The 18,884-nt window shown below is 40.1% G+C and overlaps 2 protein-coding genes across 5 annotated transcripts in view; both read right to left on the bottom strand.

The window, feature by feature from the left end:
* FREY1 (Frey regulator of sperm-oocyte fusion 1) overlaps window positions 1-3,544 on the bottom strand; it is a 4,458-nt gene extending 914 nt beyond the window's left edge. Inside the window, exons 1-3 of one of the 3 annotated variants that reach the window (XM_081313771.1) lie at window positions 3,526-3,544; window positions 2,252-2,756; window positions 709-782 (exon numbers count right to left, since the gene is read on the bottom strand). In XM_081313771.1, the coding sequence (XP_081169897.1) occupies window positions 709-782; window positions 2,252-2,313 (136 nt within the window). In that variant the 5' untranslated portion in view covers window positions 2,314-2,756; window positions 3,526-3,544. Of the gene's footprint in view, window positions 1-708; window positions 783-2,251; window positions 3,472-3,525 lie in introns of those variants that run through there. The other 2 variants (XM_081313772.1, XM_081313773.1) reach the window with 2 other exon arrangements.
* Window positions 3,545-4,134: 590 nt separating this feature from the next.
* PEX16 (peroxisomal biogenesis factor 16) lies at window positions 4,135-18,734 on the bottom strand. Of its 2 annotated transcripts, XM_081313769.1 has the most exons (11): window positions 18,559-18,734; window positions 16,434-16,469; window positions 14,035-14,111; window positions 11,638-11,771; window positions 11,106-11,206; window positions 9,654-9,734; window positions 9,386-9,538; window positions 7,186-7,258; window positions 6,435-6,554; window positions 5,531-5,595; window positions 4,135-4,564 (listed from the first exon to the last, which is right to left on the bottom strand). In XM_081313769.1, the coding sequence occupies exons 1-11, from the start codon at window positions 18,692-18,694 to the stop codon at window positions 4,506-4,508; spliced, it is 1,035 nt and encodes a 344-aa protein (XP_081169895.1). In that variant the 5' UTR covers window positions 18,695-18,734; the 3' UTR covers window positions 4,135-4,505. The 2 variants fall into 2 exon arrangements, 1 of the variants encoding a protein (XP_081169895.1); XR_014024610.1 differs by lacking the exons at window positions 4,135-4,564; window positions 5,531-5,595 and having other exon boundaries at window positions 7,011-7,258.
* Window positions 18,735-18,884: the final 150 nt, after the last annotated feature.

The raw sequence follows: 18,884 nt of genomic DNA, 5'->3' as shown, positions 1-18,884 counted from the left end.
AGGACATTCTTTTCTCAGGCAAATCTCATCTCCTTGCTTCCTTACTTCATGTTATTTTCATAGGGTATTGAAAAACTCTCAAACTGCTCTCAGACGTGGCTGTATCTTGGCTGTACATATCTACTAGACTAGATGGTACCCAAGAGATATGGTCAAGGGGAGGGGGGAAATCCCTCTTTGTTGCCACTTGAGATTGATAGGTTAAATAGTTGGCAGGTTGAATTCCAATTTCGAAGACAAAAGGGGGGGAAAAGACAAAAACTGTAGCACACTACAGTGTTCCACATGCCAATTAGAGGTCACATTTTTATGTGTATTTAAGCCAGTGTTTAGCTCAGCAACCTCAAGAAGTGTGGACTTCCAGAATTCCCCCAGCCAACATGGAAATAGAAGCTCACACTTTTTAAAGTTGCTAAGATTGGGAGCTACAGGGTAATAGCTGTCTGGACAGTAGCATAACACAGACCTGTCCGTAATGTGGAGAATGGGCACATTGTGCGGACAATAGAAATGATTTCCTGAGGTTCTAGGACAGGAGGGGATGGGGCACAGCAAAACAAGTTGTGTGAATGTGGCCCCCTGCCTAGGACAGCATAGCTACCCTTAGCTGCCCGTGGGTTAATGCAGTAGAGATGTATGGTAGCAATGTGCCTTTACCCAGCCATGCCTGATGCCAGGAAATAGGAACTAAATTTAATATGTGCATACCATCCACTAAGCCAAAATGTTCCTGCTGGAGCTCCAAGGGCGCGATGAAATCTTCTGGGACAGATCGACTGAATCTGCCATGGGAGAGCACAAGATCAGGAATGGCTATGATTACTGCTTAAAGCCCTTAAAGTGTTTGTTTTTTTAAAAAAACCAATCAATGCAGGGCAATTTCCTCATCATTTTTTTTGACAAATCTCATGGGCAGATAACCAAGCGATTAAATCCTAAATTGCTCTTTTAACAGTAGCTATCATAAATCCTTCATAACCACATATCTTGAATCCATAAAACATATTAAAATGCTGTAAAATCCAATTAATGGATCATCAATAAACTTCCATTTACATATTTCAGCCTTAATTCTCTTTATATTGGTATTAGATATAGTCTGAAGGAGCAAATCCTCCAAGGAAATCATCCCACATCCCATCAGAGGAGTGCCTGGTTGCAGATTTGCACGGCTTGCAAATCTGATGTACTCTGCAGTGTGGAATCACACTGGCTCTTTTAAGTGTTTTATTTGTTGCAGGTGTCCATTTCTTGCACCCAAATCTGACTGAAACAAGCCTGCATGTATAATTAATGGATGGAATTAATTTGTTTTAATAATCCTTAAATTTTATGGATAATCCTCACAAATGAAATTATTTCTATTTTTTAAAATATGAATTTAATGTCTAAGAATATGTATGCAGGTCTTGTAACTTTCTTTTCTATTCCAATCTTTTAATAATCCCAAAAGACAAAATACATAGTCCATGGTCTAAATTGCTCTAGGAAAATGTGTTTCCTTCAGATTTTATATTCTATGATTGTATCAGTCCAAATATCACTTGTTAGTAAAAAAAAAATGCCAAGCACCATTTTCTACACAATACAGAGTGATTAGAAGAGAGTTCTTGTGTGCAAGATCACAATGTCACAGATATAATGAAATATGAAAATAAAAGGGAAGAAAAAACAACAGTAATGAACAAATGATATGTTCTGACCTGAAATATGCTGGCAACTGTATAAAATTTATTTATTAAAGACAAAACTGCATGTTGGGTAATGAGCATTTTACATTATCTGTGGTTGTCACTATCTCTCACATCTCTTCTTGAGATATGCAATTACACAGTGACATCATGTAATTGTAACTTTCTGAAGTAAAGTCTTATCTCAAGGGGTCCGGTAGGAAAAACAAAATACCAAAACGCTCCACAAAAAATCCACCACCGAAACCTAACAGGCACATTATGCCTCACTCCAGTCACATATCAGGTGTTTTAGTCTTTTCTGACAAAACAGTGGTTAATTTCAATTAATTAATTAATCAATATTGGAATTCATCCGTTTTATCCTTAAACGTACACCGAACTTGCAAACTTCTTCTGTCTATGCTAAAAAGAGTAATATGTTCCTTAAAATGAGGAAGTTGGCAGCAGTATGTGATTTTTTTCAAGCCAGGTGGCCCATCAATGCTCATTTCCCATCGTAACTATGATCATATCAGGTAGACAGGATCAGTACTAAGGCATGAAGCTGTAACTGTTACCTTTGGAGACTTGGCACAGGCAGTAATTTCTGCATCAGAAGTAACAAGATCAAAAGTCCCATCTGGCCTACAAAGCCAAGTCCAACTTGATATTATCTTTCTCTCCTTGGCAGAACTGAAGGCAGCATTCAAAGGCTACGGTGTTGTCACAAAGGTGTAGAATGCAGGATAGTGCTGAATTCCATGTACTGGGCAGTGAACATAGGTCACTTTTAAGAACAAAAAGCAGGCAGCTGCTCCCACACAAACACACACAAAAAACCCATACTGCTTCAGCTGGTTGGCTGAAGTCCCCTTTAGTAAAAGATACTTTGCTCCATCTGCCATAATTGCCCATCCTTATTGCCACTGTTTGATCTTCACAACTTTTGTTTGATTAGGGTACCCTCTGACCCCCCTCCCTTTTTTCATCCACAAAACTCTTTGAAAGGCTTCAGAGATTACTGTACAGTGCAGGCTTCTCAACTTTTAAAGAAATACTCTTGTCAATTTAACAGCCTCAGACCTGTGAAAGAGCAAGAAGTTCTGTAAACAAAGTTTTACCATGACAGGGTCAACCTGTGCAAGGTGATACCTATTGAATCCTTCTCCCCAGTAGTTAATGGCACAAGCACCATAAACAATTCTGAACCATATATGAATATTTGTAACTCAACAGTTTTCAGAATTTGTCTTTAATCCAGCACTACTCTTCCATTTCTGTCCCACAGTCAGCTATAATATGCTTTAATTTCTCCTGTATAGGACATCTGTTTAAAATGGTACCTAAATACCACTTTATTTAGGAGCAAAGGACATTTCTTCCCAAGAAGGCAGAATACATTTTCACTGCTGTTTGCTCATACTGAGATGTTCAAGTACAGAATTCAACAAACGCCCCAATAAATGAGCAAAAAAGAAGGATCAGATAAAATGATTGAAAGTTCAAGATGATTTGAATAATCTTACATCACAGCAATGTCCCTTAAAATCAATGAACCTGTGGTACATCAGCAAAAGTGGTTTTCACAAAAGCTACAAGAACTGAGTAGGAATACAATTCCACAACGTGAATAGAAGGACAGGATCAGTCAGAGCAATTAAAATACTTGACAGCTCCTCCTCGTTGGTGTACTCAGTATAAATGGGGGTCCCTTTACATTTCATTTACAGCAAACTTAACAACCAATTGATTGCTTGAACAATTTGCCAAAGCCTTTCACCTCATTAAGTCACACAGAGTTGCCCTGTTGGGGAGATGGGCAGCATATAAATTTATTTATTTATTTACTTACTTATTTAATACATTTTTCAGTTCCCCAGACTTTGGCTTTTCTGCAGGGCCTTAAACACATGAGATAGGAACATAATATTTTTAAGAGGAAGAATAAATTCCCTTATAAGGCAACATTTTAAGGGAAGAGAGAGAAAAAAGAAGCCGCAGTTCCAGTTGAGTGTTACAAGCTCCAGCTGATTGGCATGTGGACCACTATGATACTGAGGGAAAAACGCAGGATATATACTTAGCTGCTATTTAAGCTGGTCAAAAGGGGAGTCTATTCTTTTCAATCACAACCATATGTTGGACCATAGAAGAGTGTGGGCCTTAATCAAGAAAAACAGAGTGAGGGAGACAACCCTCCTTGTGCAGCGAAAGGCACACTCTTTTGCATAAAGACCGGCAACAACTTATTTTTGAACGTGCAGAGTTCAAAAGACGAGGCAAGGGCAGGTTTTTGCCAAGTTTTCATTTCCTTCCATTTGTTCGGAAATGAAACAATACAATCAATTCAACATTGCACTCATTTGTCCATCTCCTAGCATTGCTTTGAAATTCTTCTGCTTCCTGTCGGTTTAATTCCTGCAGTTCACAACTGAGCATTCAAGAGACCAGACCAATTAGCCCAAAGGCACCGCTGTCCCCTGGCTTTATTAATCCACATTAATGTACAAAATGCTTACAAAAAGATTTCTGCATCCATCCCAACCCAGGTCCCATGCTTTGAAACCAGTTATTACCAAAGAGGAAAGAAACAGCATACACATTTTAAGCCGTCTTTGTAGCACTTACAGGAAGGCATTTTAAAAAAAAAAGTCAGAAGAAGCCTTATTCTTCTCCCTAAAACCATTAATACAAGTCGTAGAGAGATGTGCTGCTGCCCCTTTTCTTGCCCCAAGTCTCATGATTGTTTTCCTCTACATAAAGTCACTCTGTCAGCACAAGCTTTCAGCTCGAATCTTCTCTGGTTGTACAGTAGTTCAAGCTGAAGCCAGATCAGCCCCAATTATAGAAATAAATTTTCTGCCAGGCTGGCAAGTAATCCATCAAAGGTCCTGAAATTGAAGGAAATAAAAGAGGAGAGAGATTTTAAAGCAGCAAGTTGCTAACTGAATTTCCAAAAGCTGCTGTCCGTGATACCCTTTCCTCCCAGAGCCTTTAAATTATCCTGCAGAGAAAAAAGTCACCTGATTTTTATGTTTAGCCAAGAGCCTTGACAATAGAAAAAATGAGGGAAACCTGAAATGAGGTGACCATGTACTAAATACACAAGATCACTTCTTAACCCCTAAATTAGTCTGTACAGCAGGCTGGCAGGTGATGTGATAGGAATGTCAAGGAAGTCATAAATCCCTACCATACTCAGCCTGATTTTTTTTTAAAAAAAAGTAATAGCTTTACGGGAGGGTGAGGGGTGGGGGTAACCCTGAATGTAATACACTGATCTTATTCACCTATCTATCTGCATTTCTACATTTATTTTTTATTTATTTATTTTAATTCCATTTATATCCCGCCCTTCTCCGAAGACTCAGGGCGGCTTACAAGCTTAGCAGTAACCTTCATTCTATGTATATGCCTGCTTATTAGGGCTTTCACACACACCCCAAGCGGCATATTTCACACACACCCCAAGCGACATATTGCCCAGAATATTCCAGATGCTAGATCCATAACATTTGACACTCCCCCTGGTTGCAGATATGTTGACATAATAATGGCAGAGAAGGTTTTGCAGATAGCAGGCCTCTTCCACTAAGCAAGCCTGATAAAACAAGTCCAATGTCTCAGTGTCAACTAACTGAGCAGCCAATTAGAGATTCTGAGGAGAATTTCAAATTCCTCAGTGGCAACATCGAACAAGCTCAACTCTTCCAACTTTGCCTCCATCTATAGTCATTTCAACTCTCCCTCATGTAATTATACAGAGAGCCTTCAGACAAGCATACAGGGAAGATGGGACTCCATCCTCATGATTTCCTTCCTGTGAAAAAAACCAAACCTGGGAGGCTTCTACTTACGAGTCACTAGGCCAACGCCAGGAACATAATCCGCCAACAAGCGCAGAAGAAAGAGGATCCTGCACCTACAAAGGCATGGGGGGGAGAGGGGGGGAAAGAAGGAAAACAGGTTAGTGGCTTCTTTCCCAACAACAAATGCTCTCTTGAACCAGAGCAAGGTCACAGATTTCAGAGGCCTTCTCAAACCATGGCTGTCTAAAATAATAAGTGCTTGTGCAAGACCCCCATGAAGTATAATGGTGCTAATAATAACATCAGTAGCTGCTAGTCGCTCAAAGCCATAGTGACTCCAGGAACAGATCTTAGGATAGCCTTCTATTCTCTAATGACAAATCTGGGGACTCTGCCATTAGCAAAGGGACTTTCTGAAGCAGAGATGGTTCCGGTTTGCCTTGAGACAAAAACAGATGTGCTGGTTTTGAGAGACTCTAAGGTGCCTAGAAAGCCGCTTGGCAGCAGGGAAAAAATGTTTGGAGGCTAGTGTTGGAGGAAAGAGTTTGAAGTGCCAAGGAATAGGGAGGATGGAGCTTCTCTTGGTGCATCTGGCACCTGACCCTCTGATGAGATGCAGATGGATGCTCCTTATACCTCGAGTCCTCATGCTGGCAATGGCAGAGGAAGCAGCTGGGTGAATGCATTGTCTTTGGCAAAGGCTGCCCAAAGTGGGGAGCTCGTGGCCAGACCCTGAGAAGGTACTCAAGGATGGCCTCCTTCCTTCTCTCTTCTCCAGAGTGAGAACTCTATAGATACAGTGCTCCTTTCTTAACTGGCTTCTAATGCTTCTGGCCATCCAAAAATGTATGATCTCAATTTGGCTTAGGCAGAAGTTGTTGTCCTGTCCTGTATATTTACTTATATAAGTAGTCAAGAGGACATATGTTTCCGCAGAAGCTGGCAGACTTACTCAGAGTATCTGTCATAAAAGGGGGATCTTAGTAGATAATATAGTAGCAGGACAGTCCGGCGTTTCAGCTCCATTCGTTCACGTTTGTTGAGATCCTTCTTTTCACTCAGCAAACTCAAGCTATAGGGAGGAAAATACAATGAGAGTCAAAGGCATTTTATATGAGTGTGGGCATTCTCACAGTCATACTGCAGTTACTCTCAGCTTTTCAGGGAGAAAAACTTCTCTTCCGTTCCCAGTTAAGAAGCTTCAGAGCAACAAGACCACAGCCTTGCTGTTTGATCTAAAAACATTCCTTTTAATTTTCAGTTTGCTATTTGTAGATTTCAAGGATACGTTTTAATAATAAAACTTTCAGAACTTCAAATTAAGACAGTTTCCATCTTCTCAAAAATATAAAAAGAAACTACTACTACAAAAAGAAAAGAAAAGCAGTATTTAGTTTTCACTCTATCTGCATTTAGAAGAGCAGCTAAACAGCACGTCCTTCATCAAACTTCTAATTTTTAAGCTTAAAATTAACTTTTAAAAAAAATGTTTATATCTGTATTTTGTTTGGCTACGTTGTGTACTTGCTTGAAAAGAAGAGCAGGATTTAAACTGAATAAACAGAGTTCTCCAGCCTTTCCAGGAAGTGCAGCTCATCCTCTCTCAGCTGGGACCAAAGGTATTATTAAGTGGACATTATAATTTATGCTGTAAGAAGAGGTAAAAATAAAACTTAACTAAGATTGCTTTTCTCCAAACTGACCTTGCAACATCCAAGATGCCTGAGAGAAGCCAGGGTTTCCAAGATTTTTGTCCCCACACTGCTAAACTCAATACTTCAAACAAACATTAAGGAACAAAGAAGCAAGAGGAAACGGAACCGCTCACAGAAAAATCTCAAATCCAGGCAGGCTAAATTGTAACCGGAGTTACGTTAAATAAAATATCAGAAGAAATTGAAGGGTGCAGATTGGATGAAGATCAATGGAGAGGCACTATGGAACAACAACAAAACAAAACAAAATACTGGAAAAGTCCATTTCCCTTTGGTTGCTCCCTCCCTCAACAACTATTTTCAATTTCTTCCCATTAAAAATTAAGAGGCACTGGGGAAAAAAACCCCATTTTCTCTTCTAAATATTTTTTGAAAGGGAAAGTACTGCTCATTCAAACTATATGAGAAGGATATTTTACTGTAATTCAGGGGTCTTCAAACTTGGCCCTTTTATGACTTGTGGACTTCAACTCCCAGAATTCCTCAGCCAGCAAAGCTGGCTGAGGAATTCTGGGAGTTGAAGTCCACAAGTCATAAAAGGGCCAAGTTTGAAGACCCCTGATGTAATTACTTAAGACGTCTACAGGATTACTCCTAAGCAAAGTGAAGAATATCTTCGTCCTGTCCTTCTCCATTGCAGTGGTCAGATACGCAGTGATGCCAAGCTGCGTGGCTTGTGTGGAGCTTGTCTAGCTATTTAACTTCCTCTATAGTTGCAAATACTGTAAAAAAAAAACAATTTTCTTACTGCTATATGAATTCAGTGGGATGTATTCCCAACAAAAAATGGACAAGAGCTCAGTCTTCTTATTTCCCTCACTTGCTCCCTGGAGAAGGTACATACAGTAAACATCAAGCTGCAAGGACCATCCAGGCATTGCCTTAAATTTGGTGTCAGGCGAAACACCCTGCTTGCCCACCCTCAAGGCCTGAAAGTAGTATACAACTGATGGGCTCAATGTTTTTCAAGAACTTTGAGTGTGTGGCTAAAATTCAAACATACCACTAATTTGCAATACTGTATATTTCTTTATAACAGAAATCCCTAGTTTCTATTGCCTTGTTTGGGTTTTTCTCAATTTTCCCAAATAATGATGATGATGATGGAAGGGACCTTGGAGGACATCTAGTCCAACCCCCTGCTCAGACAGGAAACCTATACCATTTCAGACAGATGGCTGTCCAGTCTCTTCTTAAAAACTTCTAGTGTTGGAGCATTCACAACTTCTGGAGGCAGGTTGTTCCACTGGTTAACTGTTCTGTCAGGACATTTCTCCTTAGTTCTAGGTTGCTTCTCTCCTTGATTAGTTTCCATCTGTTGCTTCTTGTCCTGCCTTCAGGCGCTTTGGAGAATAGCTTGCCTCCCTCTTCTTTGTGGCAACCCCTGAGATACTGGAACACTGCTATCATGTCACCCCTCGTCCTTCTCTTTCTTCATTAGACTAGACATTCCCAATTCCAGCAACTGTTCCTTATATGTTTTAGCCTCCCGTCCCCTAATCATCTTTGTTGCTCTTCTCTGTACTCTTTCTAGAGAATCAACAACTTTTTTACATCGTGGTGGTCAAAACTGGATGCAGTATTCCAAGTGTGGCCTTACCAAGGCATTGTAAAGTGGTATTAACATTTCATGCAATCTTGATTCTATCCCTCTGTTAATGCAGCCTAGCACTGTGTTGGCTTTTTTGGCAGCTGCAGCACACCGCTGGCTCATATTAAGTGTTTGTCAACTAGGACTCCGAGATCCCTCTCAAAGTTACTACTATTGAGCAAGGTACCAATATATATATATGTGTGTGTGTGTGTTCCTTGCTAGCATAGGATGCAGAAGCTGCTATATTTTGGGTGATATTCTTAATTTTGCTTCTGTGTGTTTAGGTGAGCTTTGTTGATCTGGGAGACAGCTCCACCAAAAAAAAAAAGGATTTTCTCAGTGACCATACACTGCACAAGACCTTTTAATGTAGTCTATCCTAAAATATGGTTTGCAAATATCTAAAATCAATACAACCATCTTATTAGTCACTGCTTCACCATGTAGTATCTCTAATGATAACTAAAACAAAATCTAGAGCCTGCTTGGAAATAAGCACCCTTCTGAACTAGGACAATTTATACTAAGGCTGTAGCTCTCTCTAGTGGCACACAGAACAGACTACAAGAACCACTGAAAGTCAAAATAGGATACAGTGCAACAATGGACGGGTAACAAAGATGGATTCAGCAAGGGTCTCCTGGTTGCCCAAAGGTGTTGATGGTTGGTTGCTCTCCATTGCTCTTTGGTTCTGCTTTTCCTCACGTTGCTGAGGCTCACCCCAATGTCTAGAGTGCAGAGAAGGGGCTGAAATTAAGACAAAAGAATGGATATTTATCAGCAACCAGCGAGATGTTTGGCCAGAAAAAGTCATACAGAAAACAAAAAAAAAAAAAAAAAAGCAAGCTAGAATGATACTTACTGCTTTCGAGAGACCGCACTACACGACTACAGCGCTTCCCCACAAAGATCTGTTCTTTTCCTACTAAGCTGGCTTCCAGGGCTGTCAAAAGATAGGGCATGTAAGGCCACTTGCAATGTATGGCAGTGAAAGCTGGACCATAAGAAAGGCTGAGCGCCAAAGAATTGAGGCCTTTGAACTATGGTGCTGGAGAAGACTCCTGCGAGTCCCTTGGACTGCAAGGCGATCAAACCGGTCAGTCCTACAGGAAATCAATCCTGACTGCTCTTTAGAAGGCCAGATCCTGAAGCTAAAACTCAAATACTTTGGCCACCTAATGAGAAGGAAGGACTCACTGGAGAAGAGCCTGATTCTGGGAAAGATTGAGGGCAATAGAAGAAGGGGACGACAGAGAATGAGGTGGCTGGATGGAGTCACTGAAGCAGTAGGCGTGAGCTTAAATGGACTCCAGAAGATGGTAGAGGACAGGAAGGCCTGGAGGAACGTTGTCCATAGGGTCGCGATGGGTCGGACACGACTTCGCAACTAACAACAACAAATGTAAGGCCACAATCAGAGGAGGGCGCAATTCTCCCACTGAGACGATCCAGTAGCACAGTCACGCCCCAGTCAAGAATAGGCAAGGAGATACACAACATTCCAAATGGAATGGAAAACTGCAGCCCACTGAGCAGATCTAGGCAGGTCCCCAGAAAACGTTGCTCAAACTTTCTAGTACGCCTACTTTGAAGAATGAGGCTCCAGAAGCTCTCCTCATCTGTGCAGCAAGAAAAAAAACTTCCAAGGCAACTTCTTTGTGGGTTTACCCTGAGTGTATAGTATACAAATATGAGCAATAAACTGAAGTTGATTGTCCTGGGCTATTTATTCAGAAATTGCCTACAACAATCCCCTTAGCCATTTGCTCTCGTCTTTAGATAGTGAGTCTTTTCCTCTCAAAATGGGATGGCAAAGTAGAGCTGAAAGTTCCTTAACCATCTACAAAGGAGTCTGTGAGAATGCCGCTCTGCTTTACTTTTTCAGAGCACTGAGATTCAGCTCCTCGCTCAGGTCAAACTTATCTTTTTGGTGAATAAATAGAACTGTGCTAATGATATTTTTGTTCAGTAGTGACCTCACCATAAGTCCTTTTATTTCCTTCTAAACTTTCCCCAAATGGAAAAATTCATGATTGCAAAAATGTGGAATAACCGCTGTAACTAGGATGATCTCTTTAATAGCCGTGTCCCTGCATGCACACAAATAAATGCATTTATTTCAGGCCTGAACTCAGCATCATTGGAAATGAATATTTAATATAGAGTAATACAAAAAACCCACAAAATATTTTTGCTGATATTATCCAAGTATGGGTTATTTGGAAGACTGGAGGACACAACAATAATTCATCAGCATCCAGAACATCTCCCATTCCCCTTGATTGTGCCGATTAACTATTTGGTTTTGACTCACCTTTCTGATACAGTGATTGTCTCCTGTCTAGTGGTACAATGGGAGGAGAGGTCTGGATACCAGCTTTGTACCACAGCAAGAGCAGGAGGCGCAAAATGGCTCTGTGGGTCAGAGCAAGGCATGGTTATAAGCAACCAAGGCACACAATTTCACACTCAAGATGCTAAAGGAGCAATCGGTGTTGCAGACACTCCCAACAACTTGACCCTGTGGTCATTCTTGGAAACTGTTTTGGGATAATGAAAATTAGGAGGCTTATATAAAATCATAGTCACTTATCATGCAGAAAGTTCACACATTATTCTGGACAGAAATAAAAATCAAGTAGATTTGACAAGAGCCCAAACTTATTCTGAACTTATTCTAAAAACCATGTGGTTTATACTATATATGCCACACCATCGGTCTACTTGAGTTATAAGCACTTAGGATCTATCAATAAAAGACCCTGTTTCTTTTGTTTGCCAATCAAACACATTTTGAGAAGAGGCCAAACAGCCCTGGATTCCCCATCTCTATGTTCAACACTCACTTGGTTAATTGGATGAGGACAATAGTGGCCCACCGGCCATTCTCACCCCACACCTTGGCAGTTCCCATCTCGGCAAAGACCTCCAGGCATTCGAGAACACTCAGCCATGTTAGCAATTTCTGCTGGGAAAGAGGCTATACAGGAAAGGCAAACAAGCCTGTGAGATGACTCAGTATGACTAGCTTCAATGTATAGTAAAACACTGATTTTTATCTTAATTCTCAGTATTTTGAACACTGGATACACCAGCTTTCTGCATCTATAAATCCACTGATCACTAAAGTCAATAGAGATAGAGATGGCTAGCAGATAAGACTCTGCTTTTCCATGCCTTTTCCTTGTCCGAGTTACTTCTATATCTCTGTGTAACAGGTCTCCTGTTGGTTAGACTAATATTCTCAGGCTCTCATCTCTTCTATTGTATTTTTCCCCCTTTTCTCTGACCTGTGTAGCTGCTCTTTTTTCGTAACGGAAGAAAACAGACAATACCCATTACTTGCAGACAGACATTAAGTACCTATCATAATACTGTTTTCTTAATAAAGCTTTCTTTCATGCAAGCATCAGACCTGGTCATTCTTACAACAGTTACGACTTGTTACTTATTCTCTCTCCACACATTCTTTCTACTGGGCAGAGGCAACTGTGCAGAGAAATGAGGGTGCAACGTGTCCAGCACTTCCATTCAAAAGCAATCAGGTGATCTGCTGGGGGTGGTATGTGGGACTTTCCACTTTGAACTACTTGTGCTCCATCTGATTCATCCCATTTCAACCACTTGTCAGCATGGGGGGAACCTGCCTGCCAGAGCTTTGTGGCAAGGACATGGAGAGGTTCTTAAAGCGACAGGTGATATTTAGGAAGCCGTATCTCTGCACATTGCAGATTCCTCTGTTCCCATCAGCCGACCTACTGCTTAATATTGGTGCGTTCTTACTGTTGGTGGCCTAAATCAGGGCTCTGCAACCCTGACAACTTTAAGACTTGTGGACTTCAGCTCCCAGAATTCCTCAGCCAGCAAGTTTTAAGTTGTCAAGGTTGCAGACCCCTGGCCTAAATGAGGAGGACAGTGATGTTGAAGGTCTGCTTTGCCTCCTTTCGCTAGGAGGAAAAGAAATCCCTTTTATCTCCCCAGCAAAGAAAGCCAGTTTCACTGCTTCCTCATTTGCCATTTGAACCCAAGCACTCAGATCCCTAATAGAGGAGAATTATCTGCATCTCAGGGTTGAACTGCGGAATCCTGGCTGCTCTCCAAGTTTCTTTCTATCTCTTTCTTTCTTTCTTTCTTTCTTTCTTTCTTTCTTTCTCTTTCTTCCTTTCCTTTCTTTCTCTTTCCTTTCTTTCTTTCTCTTTCTTTCTCTCTCTCTCTCTTTCTTTCTTTCTCCTTTCTTTCTCTTTCTCTCTCTCTCTCTCTCTCTCTCTCTCTCTCTCTCTCTCTCTTCTTTTTCCTTCTTTCGCAGACATTCTTTACCCAACTAGTAACACCTTCAGTGCACCTAACTGGGTAACGAAACATCTGCAAGGAAACAACCAAGCTCAGACAGCACTGAGGACTCCGTTCAGATCACATCTCCTCTCATTAGTCTAAATCAGACCTGCACAACATGCAGCCGACATAGGAACCCCTTGTGTGACCCACTAGGGTTCTTTAAAAAGTTAATAAATTCACCCACCATCCCAAAAGATGCAACATCAAGAGCTTCTCACACACCTCCAGGCCTTGTTGCCAACACCAGCGCTGCTACTGCTGCTCTGGGCAGTTGCTAAACAGCTCTTTGGGACAACAGGTATAGGTGGTCATTGACTTAAACCATTCACTGAAAAAAGTGACTTATGACCGTTTTTCACACTTACGACTTATGCAGCATCCCCCCATGGACACGTGATCAAAACCTGGCCACTTGGCAACTGGCATGTATTTATGACAATTGCAGTGTCCCGGGATCATGTGATCATGTTTTGCGACCCTCTGACATGCAAAGTCAATGGGGAAGACAGATTCACTTAACAACCTTGTTACTAATTTAACAACTGTAGGGATTTACTTAAGAAAAAATGGGGCAAAATTCCTTTAACAACTGCCTTGCTTATTAAGCAAGGGAAATTTTAGGTTCAATTGTGGTTCTAAGACGAGGACTACCCTGTATTCTTTAGGCAATGATTTTTAATTTAACAATATGGCCCTTTCCCTTCTATAAATTGGGCCGGGCTGCTCTAAACGTTTGAGGAGCTGAACCCTACGGTTAATCTTCATCATCTATCAGGCTAAAGGTTCCAAGCAAAAAGATCAACAGCCCAAATTTAATTTAGGTAGAAGTTTCAGAGTCAAAGTATCAAGACAACGAAATACAAGAAATCGTTCACAATGACTTCCTTTGGCCTACAAAACATTCTTACCACTGGGAGGGATTGCCGCAGCTCCTTTCGAAGAATCCAGTCATTGAGTAGGACCAGCAGACCGGAGGCAGAATACACTGAGAAGGGGAAGATGAAATTTGGGGAGGGGGAATGTAATCAAAAAGGAATGAAAGTAAAAAGCTACTTTTTCCCCTATTAGAAACTGGGAAATGAAGAGATCGCTGACTTAACAATACTTTTATTTCCAAGCCCAGGTTGTATTCAAATCTGTTACTCTTGTTATTTCTGCATTTCCTCTGCAATATGAGTCTTGGGTCATATTTTGGCTTTCTTCCATAGGAGCCAAGCAAAGGAACAGAGTGCATTAATTCACAACTCCCTTTCAAAATGGCCCTAGTTTTGATAATAGGTTCTGTGATGCAAAAGCATAAACATTTCTGAAATGACATTTCTGAATTGCAAATTCCAGCAAAATCCTGACTCTGCAGAGCTTTGCTGCAATTTCAAGAAAGACTAAATATGTTATAGAACATACTTCACCAAGTTTGTAGGAATAACTAAAGAGTCACAGACTGTTCGTGTCCTTGAACTTCCGAGCATTAAATATGCTACCTGCTCACTCCTCTGACTCTCTCTATGAGAAGAAGAATATTACATAGACATGGGAGAAGATCTCCTTGGTGGTGGTGGTAACCTATTTATGGGTCACTGTTGCTTGCCTGGGCCAAACAAGTACAATACTGGTTTCATTACATTTGTTATACTGTTATATTGTTTTTTATTCATTTTATCCAACCCTCAGAACTATTAATATAGATCAGACAGAAATAGGCTAAGAAATAAAAAGAAAAATCAATAATACAATCATTCCGAAACAAAAATACTAACAAAAATTTTAAAGATAATTTAAAATTATTTGAATTGTTCATGGTATTTGATGAACAATAATAAGTTTAAATAGTTTGAAATTTATCATGGACAAAACACAGAATTCAGGTCAAGAGACCCACACTGATACCTTATTCTAGGCTACATATCAAACAAAAACAATTAAGGATTGAGGAACACAAGTTTTTGCAAAGGACAAGAAATTCCTTCTTTTAGGATGGAAAACTTTATGTCCTCAAGAAAATATAAATGAACAGATTATGCTGTGCTAGATATTTGTGTAGCAAGGAATGAAGCTATTGTAATTTCATTATTTTGAAAATACAACTGTACAAGCATATGCATTTCTCGCCACACCCATCACATTGAAAGAAGTCAATTAACGCTATCTTGAAAGTTTATTTCTCAACTTTCTAGCTTATGTTCAAATATTGACTACGATTGCATCACGACAAATATGAAGCAAGCATAAGACATAACATTGTTTAGAGTTGCTCTATATGATTAAATGTAAAAATCATTGGTCTGTAATAACTGTAACTGGTTTGTTGGTCTGTAATAACTGTAACTGGTTTGTTGGTCTGTAATAACTGTAACTGTAGCCCTCGATCAGTTATTAGTTTTTGAAAACTGAGATTAATGATTTCAGTGCAAACCAGAAGTCATATTTTGAAGGTGACTTTTAATACTGTAAGAGACAAAGTGAAAAATTATCTTTATTAGAAAAGCAACCATTTCTGAGCCCAGCATAAAAAGAGAATGAAGCGCCTGCAGCTTATTAAACTGAGATATATCTTACCAAGTTGGGCAATGGTAAAGAATGGGATCAGATTGTCCTCTTCTAGGAATGCTCATATAAATATGGATTTATATATAAAATTATTAAAAAATAACATTTCTTGCAATTTTCTTTTAACTTTTTTTCCCAGTGACAATCTGAATTTTTTACAACAGTGCTGAATTAAATATTTAATATTAGTACTCTTAAAATGCACTGGAGTACAATATATATCAAATTTGATCTGTATGATCTGTAGTTATAGAAATTGGGAATGATAGAAACTTAGTATCATATAGAGAACTCCCAACGCTTCAAATTCTAATTGTGCTGTCAAATGTTAGCACTGAAATAGCTAGATTTTGATAGCATGAGTTCTGACAACTACATTGTCTTGGGATAAACATTAAAAGTGGAAATGAGAGCATTCTGCTTCCCAGAAGCCTCCTACTATCATTTCCACCTTAATGTTTTTGTATGGAGGGAAACCAAAACTTCTGCTACTGAAAGTTACATTTCGGCACTCAATTTTAGCAACGTGATCTCAGGGTTCTGGAGGTGCACGGACCCTGTCGCCAACTCAGCTGCAAGCTAGAAACTTAGTTTTTAAAGTCAAAATCTATATTCTACATTAAAACCTTTAGAAGATATTTAATAACCCAGGATATGCAATAAGCATGTATCTTTTCCCCACTAATGCAATCCCATATGGACCTCTGAGAGAACCCAATGATATTTTACTATTTTAGAACCTCAAAGCAGTTTTACTTACCAAGTTCAGACAGCTCATGAGAGTCAGAAAATCGACCTGTAAAAATAAGTACAAATGAAACCTGAGCTACTATTCATGAACAGTTAATGAAAGAATTTTGAGGGAGCAGCTGTGAAACAAGTTATACAATGAAGCCAACGTATTGCCCAACTACATTTCCCACATCTATTATGAATTATATATACGCTTAACTAATTCAAAGTAGTACGACAGGTTCATCTACAATAGAAAACATATTTTCATAGACTCCTAACAGATCACTATTCCATGCTTTCCTATCTATCATAATATTTTTGAACTATAATCTAAAGTTTTACACTGCATCTAACATATATAACAAAGACCATATGGATCAATATAATCAGAAATTTGTTAAACAAATTTATATGGTTCCCCAACTCACACATGTGATTCTAGGCAGCTAGAATCTGGGCATTTTTTTGTTTGTTTTATGACCCTTTAATCCCTTTAAAGGGATTGGGGCAACTGAATGGAGCAGCTTCCCACATTAAAATCACTAAAACCACACCTCAAAAATAGTTTAAAAACAATGGTTTCCTTGATGAGCATTGACCAAAGAACTCATGGCATTTTTTTTCTTATTCAGATTTACTTCTATTCTAAAAAAAGCCCCCTTTCTCTCTATGAAATTATAATTTACTTCTTTTGTCCTTGTTTTGTATCTATCCCACCATCAACACAGGTAGTGCCTTCTCTATAATAGCACCCTGACTTTGGAATTTGGTCTTCAAAAGCTTTTTAAAATGTATCAGTTTTACATATTGACTGTTAAATATGAATCGGTTACAATTATTTAAAGAAAAGGTCTGAAAACTTTGCTGAATAGCTAAATAGGAAGAAAACAATTATTATGTGTAGAGGAGCAAACCAAAATAAAATAGCAAGAGTCACAATGCCTTTGCATACATTAATATTACTTTCACATTAGAGATATTATGCATAGTTCCAATTACCTAACTTCAAAATAGCAAATTAGAGCTGGGTTCTTCCTAACATAACTTTTCGCTCAATTGTTGTGATAAGTCAAGGACTACCTGCAATCAACAGACCAATAAATGGGTCCCATTCTGCTGTCTCTCTGCATTCACACATGTTGTTATTAGCAACCACTACTTCAGCATATTGATCTTACACTTAGGCACTCCCACCATTAACTAATGTTAATTATAATAAAGACAAGAGAAGAAGGGGACGACAGAGAATGAGGTGGCTGGATGGAGTGTGAGCCTAAATGGACTCCAGAAGATGGTAGAGGACAGGAAGGCCTGGAGGAACATTGTCCATGGGGTCGCGATGGGTCGGACACGACTTTGCAACTAACAACAACAATAAAGACAACCTCCCTGTTCAAAAGCCAGATACTTCAAAATATTAGATAATGGACAAATGAATGGGAATGATCTTGATTTCATAATCAATGAATGTAGTGCTGCTCAGATGGAGTCTGCTTTTATTTCCTAAGACCCTTCATGTGGAATGGAAAGAAATTAAACTTCAAGGCTGGGACCATAGTCATTAAGAGACCAGACCTGTCCAGCAGCACCAAGCACAATCCAAACAATTTTGAAAGAGGCTGCCAAGTTAAGAGATTGAAACCTGCAGTTTCCACAGCATTGAGCTGCATTTAACCTATCAGTAATAGCAGAGGACAGAGAGATAAAGAACCACCTAAATAGAGATCAAGCTCTGCAACTAATTAAAAGGAAAAGTCATTTTAAAAAGTGCCAAAATCCTTCTTCAAATCACTATTTCAAATCCAGGGCCAATTGAAAGATTTAAGAGGAGGACCGCAGTATTGTTTATTTTTTCCCCTGTCATCTGTGGCTATTACCTTTTTTCCTGGCAAACCTGCTGGGCATTTTTTAAAAATGCACAGTAAGAAATCCAACAGGTGAAGCCTTCTCCAACACTAGAATTCCAGGGCTAAAAAGCTTCCCCTGCCAGACGTCTGCTTATTGCCCAACTGTTAAGAAATGCTGAGCCTGAATCCCATCTGGGATTCGAAAGGAGCCAAAATACAAGTTCAACAACCTTTTCGTATGACAACCTATGGATACAGAAAGCTTCCCCGGGGGCATCTGCAATTGTGCTCGTCTCCTCCTACCTGGCAGCAAGTAAGAGAGGCCGCGCACGGTGCTCTCCAGCTGAGCAGTGGCCGCTGGATGCCGCTTCACGTAGTCCTGATACCGGTAACACAAATGCCGCAGCCTGCCCACCAGCCCCGGCGTTGATTCAGCCATGGCTGCTGCCTTTACAAGATCGACGTACGCGCGCACACACTTCCCCCCCCCCACCCACCCATTGCGCCTGCGCACAAACTTCCGGTGTGTACTTTGCTGCCCAGACACACCCCCGGCCCCGCCTCTCTCCGGGTCCTGCTCGGCATTCCATCTCTGCGCCTGCGTAGCACCTGCTCCGAAGCTGGCGCGA

Source organism: Vipera berus, assembly GCF_964194415.1.
Source record: "Vipera berus genome assembly, chromosome: 1".
NCBI classification, from domain to species: domain Eukaryota; kingdom Metazoa; phylum Chordata; class Lepidosauria; order Squamata; family Viperidae; genus Vipera; species Vipera berus.
Note: the sequence above shows the minus strand (reverse complement) of the source record. Positions and strands in the feature narration are given on the sequence as shown.

Excerpts from the sequence above, each read along its gene's own strand:
- PEX16 (XM_081313769.1), bottom strand. The coding sequence starts at position 18,694 with ATGGCTGAATCAACGCCGGGGCTGGTGGGCAGGCTGCGGCATTTGTGT. Across the intron at positions 9,735-11,105 it reads ACAATCACTGTATCAGAAAG|CCCTGGAAGCCAGCTTAGTA; the intron begins GTGAGTCAAAAC and ends ATCTTTTGACAG. Across the intron at positions 6,555-7,185 it reads GGCATCTTGGATGTTGCAAG|CTTGAGTTTGCTGAGTGAAA; the intron begins GTCAGTTTGGAG and ends TCCTCCCTATAG.